We start from the raw sequence: 2,613 nt of genomic DNA, 5'->3' as shown, positions 1-2,613 counted from the left end.
GCCTCACGCTTTCCTCCGCGCCGCCGGCCCCGGGCAGAACGTAAAATCCTTCTCGAAAAGGAACAGCATTTCTGGAGGGTTAAAAATAGTGAGCCATTGAGCAAAGGACTCTGTCCAGCCTCAAAATGAGGTTGTGTTTCTTGGCTCTCGGGAAGGCTCACAGCAGTAGTGACGTAGCTTTTAAAACTCCCTGTTTGAGGGCTAAGAGCTGCCTCAAAACAAACGGAACACAAAGGTCATGCTTCTGCCTGCAGAGTTACCTTTTAATTGGTGCAGGGGGGTGGGTTTTTTTTGGAAGAGGCAGATGAATTGAGTTGAAATTCCTGTCTGGCCCGATGCCTTTGCTGGCAGAAAGCAGCGAGGGGGATTCACACCCCGCTCGGGTTGCGTGTGCCTGTGAAAGCCTCGGAGGTGCTGAAGCCCTCTAGGAAAAGCCTCTGCTGGTGGGATGTTCTCTAGATCTTATCTCTTCCAAACCAGACAGTTTTGTTGGGGGGAGTTGCTTTATTAGGAGCTGCTCTTCGTCCGGCTGGTGGATGGGGAGGGCGGGGGTGGGGAGGGCGGGGGACAGTTTTTTTTTGGAGTTGCTTTAGAAGGAGCTGCTCTTCGTCCTGCTGGTGGCTGGGGCGGGGGGTGCTGGGAGCAGGGGGGAAAGACGCCGTGGCAGCACTGGGTATGCTTGGTGATTTGTAGTGGGGGCACGAAGCCCTCGGAAAGGGCCAGGAGACAGTTTTCCCTTGGGAAAAATGCCTGGGACAGGACCCGGGGAGCACGACTCCAAGAAGCAGCCAGCTCCTACACACTGTCTGAGGCGTTCCTGCATCCGTCTGCAGCTGTTTTCCCCAGAAAAGCAGCTCGGTGGGGTCACTTTGCTGAGGAACAGCAGCTGTGGTTGACTTGGGGAGCATCTCCCTCTTTCAGAGCAGCTCACCCTGTCCCAGGAAGGGACCAGCGTCACCAGCAAAGAGCCTGAAGCCAGAGAACTCCCCGCCAGGGACTCCTACGCTGTCCCAGTGGAAAATGCTTGTGATGAGGCCTCCCAAAAGGGGTTTATTGGAGTGAAGTCCCAAATTCCTACTGCCCAGGGATCCTTTTATATTCCAGTCCTGGGGGTGCGGTGCAGCAGAAATAGCTCCTGCCGGAAGAGAAGCGGCCGAGCACTTTCCTCAGCCTGGGCTGCTCCCGTTTGTTCTAAAAAGGGCTGGTTTTGGGGGTGCTGCTTGAACACGGTCTTGGGACAGCCCCCAGCTCCACGCATCCTCCTCGGGGCTCTTACGAGAGGTCTCAGACATCCTGAGCTGGTGGAGCATCTGTAAATGACCTTCCTGTAATTACTAACAGAAGTGCTGGGGCTCTGCGGGGGTCCGGGGGGGCCCTTGCTGCCCGCTGTAATGAACCTGAGGTCTTCTCTTGCAGACGGTGCTGACCAAACTCGAGGTGTAAGACCGGACCCGTGGGCAGGGTCCCACCGCCCCGGGCGCGGCGTGGCTGCCCTCAGTCGGTGGCCTCAGCAGAGCACAGAGCAGCCCTGGGAGGAGCCCTTGGCCAGCTCTCTGGGACAGATTAAGTTTAACCCCACGGTGAGACATGTCGTGATTAACGAGCACAAGGACGTCACGTTTAATTGCTCCATCAAAATACCTCAGCAGCTGCTCAGGCCAGACACTCCGGGCATCTCCCTGTGGAAGGACGGGAGGGAGCTGCACGTGTTGGACCGCATCGCCACCAGGCACTTTGAGATTCCCGATGAGGAGGAGGTGGCGATGATCTCCACCTTCAGGTAACTGCTGCTGTCCTTCCTGGGGAGATGCACCATGCTGGCTCCTGGGGAGAGACGGGAGGCCGGGCAGCTTGCAGGGGCCTGGGACTGGGGCTAGGATGGCCAGGGGTTCCTTAGTCCCCAAAGCCCGGCTTTGCAAGGCCAGCCTCTACTCGGTGTGTGCTGTGGGGTCATTGGTGTGGATTGAAGCCCACCTCCAGGCTGGCAGTGACGTCCTGCAGGAGCTGTGCGTGGGGCCGGTCTCCCCACCAAAGCCCTGGCATGGTTCTGTTCTCTCCGGCAGAATCCTTGGTGCCCAGCGCTCAGATAACGGCTCCTACGTCTGCAAACTCAGCATCTCTGGCAGGGACGTGGTATCGGATCCGATCCTGGTGCAGCTGGAAGGTGAGCTGGAGGAGGACCAGGGAGGACAGGCTGGAGGTGTGGAGCATTGTGCCCTGGCTGAGCGACAGCCCCGGGGACCGTGAGCTGAGAGCTGTCCCCAGGATGGGCAGGGGCTTGTTGCCGGAGCTGGGCACAGCCCCGGGCAGGCCAGTTTGGGGTTGTCGATAGGGCGGTGCTGCTGAGCTCGCTGAATCTCTCGCTTCTCTGCTGGCATCTGTGCAGGGCTCCCGCACTTCATCCGTCAGCCTGAGAAGATGAACGTCACCAAGAACAGTCCATTCAACCTCACGTGCCAAGCCGTGGGCCCGCCCGAGCCTGTGGAGATCTACTGGTTTCGCAACAACGTCCGTGTCAATGAGGAGCCCCTCATCTCACCGTCGGTCCTGACCGTGCCAGGTGAGCCACGGCCAGCTGGGACACCTCTGTGTGGCTGCCCGTGGGGGGATGGC

The 2,613-nt window shown here is 59.0% G+C and overlaps 1 protein-coding gene across 1 annotated transcript in view; it reads left to right on the top strand.

Moving 5' to 3' along the window:
* Positions 1-1,416: 1,416 nt before the first annotated feature.
* Positions 1,417-2,613, top strand: part of MERTK (MER proto-oncogene, tyrosine kinase) — a gene marked incomplete at both ends in the record, with an annotated part of 16,016 nt that continues 14,819 nt past the window's right edge. Inside the window, 3 exons of the mRNA XM_010143944.1 lie at positions 1,417-1,780; positions 2,064-2,164; positions 2,387-2,560. Of these exons, the coding sequence (XP_010142246.1) occupies positions 1,417-1,780; positions 2,064-2,164; positions 2,387-2,560 (639 nt within the window). The remainder of the gene's footprint in view (positions 1,781-2,063; positions 2,165-2,386; positions 2,561-2,613) is intronic.

The sequence above is a fragment of the Buceros rhinoceros genome, unplaced genomic scaffold (assembly GCF_000710305.1).
Source record: "Buceros rhinoceros silvestris isolate BGI_N320 unplaced genomic scaffold, ASM71030v1 scaffold40340, whole genome shotgun sequence".
Lineage (NCBI taxonomy): Eukaryota > Metazoa > Chordata > Aves > Bucerotiformes > Bucerotidae > Buceros > Buceros rhinoceros.
This window is presented reverse-complemented; position numbering and strand designations above follow the sequence as displayed.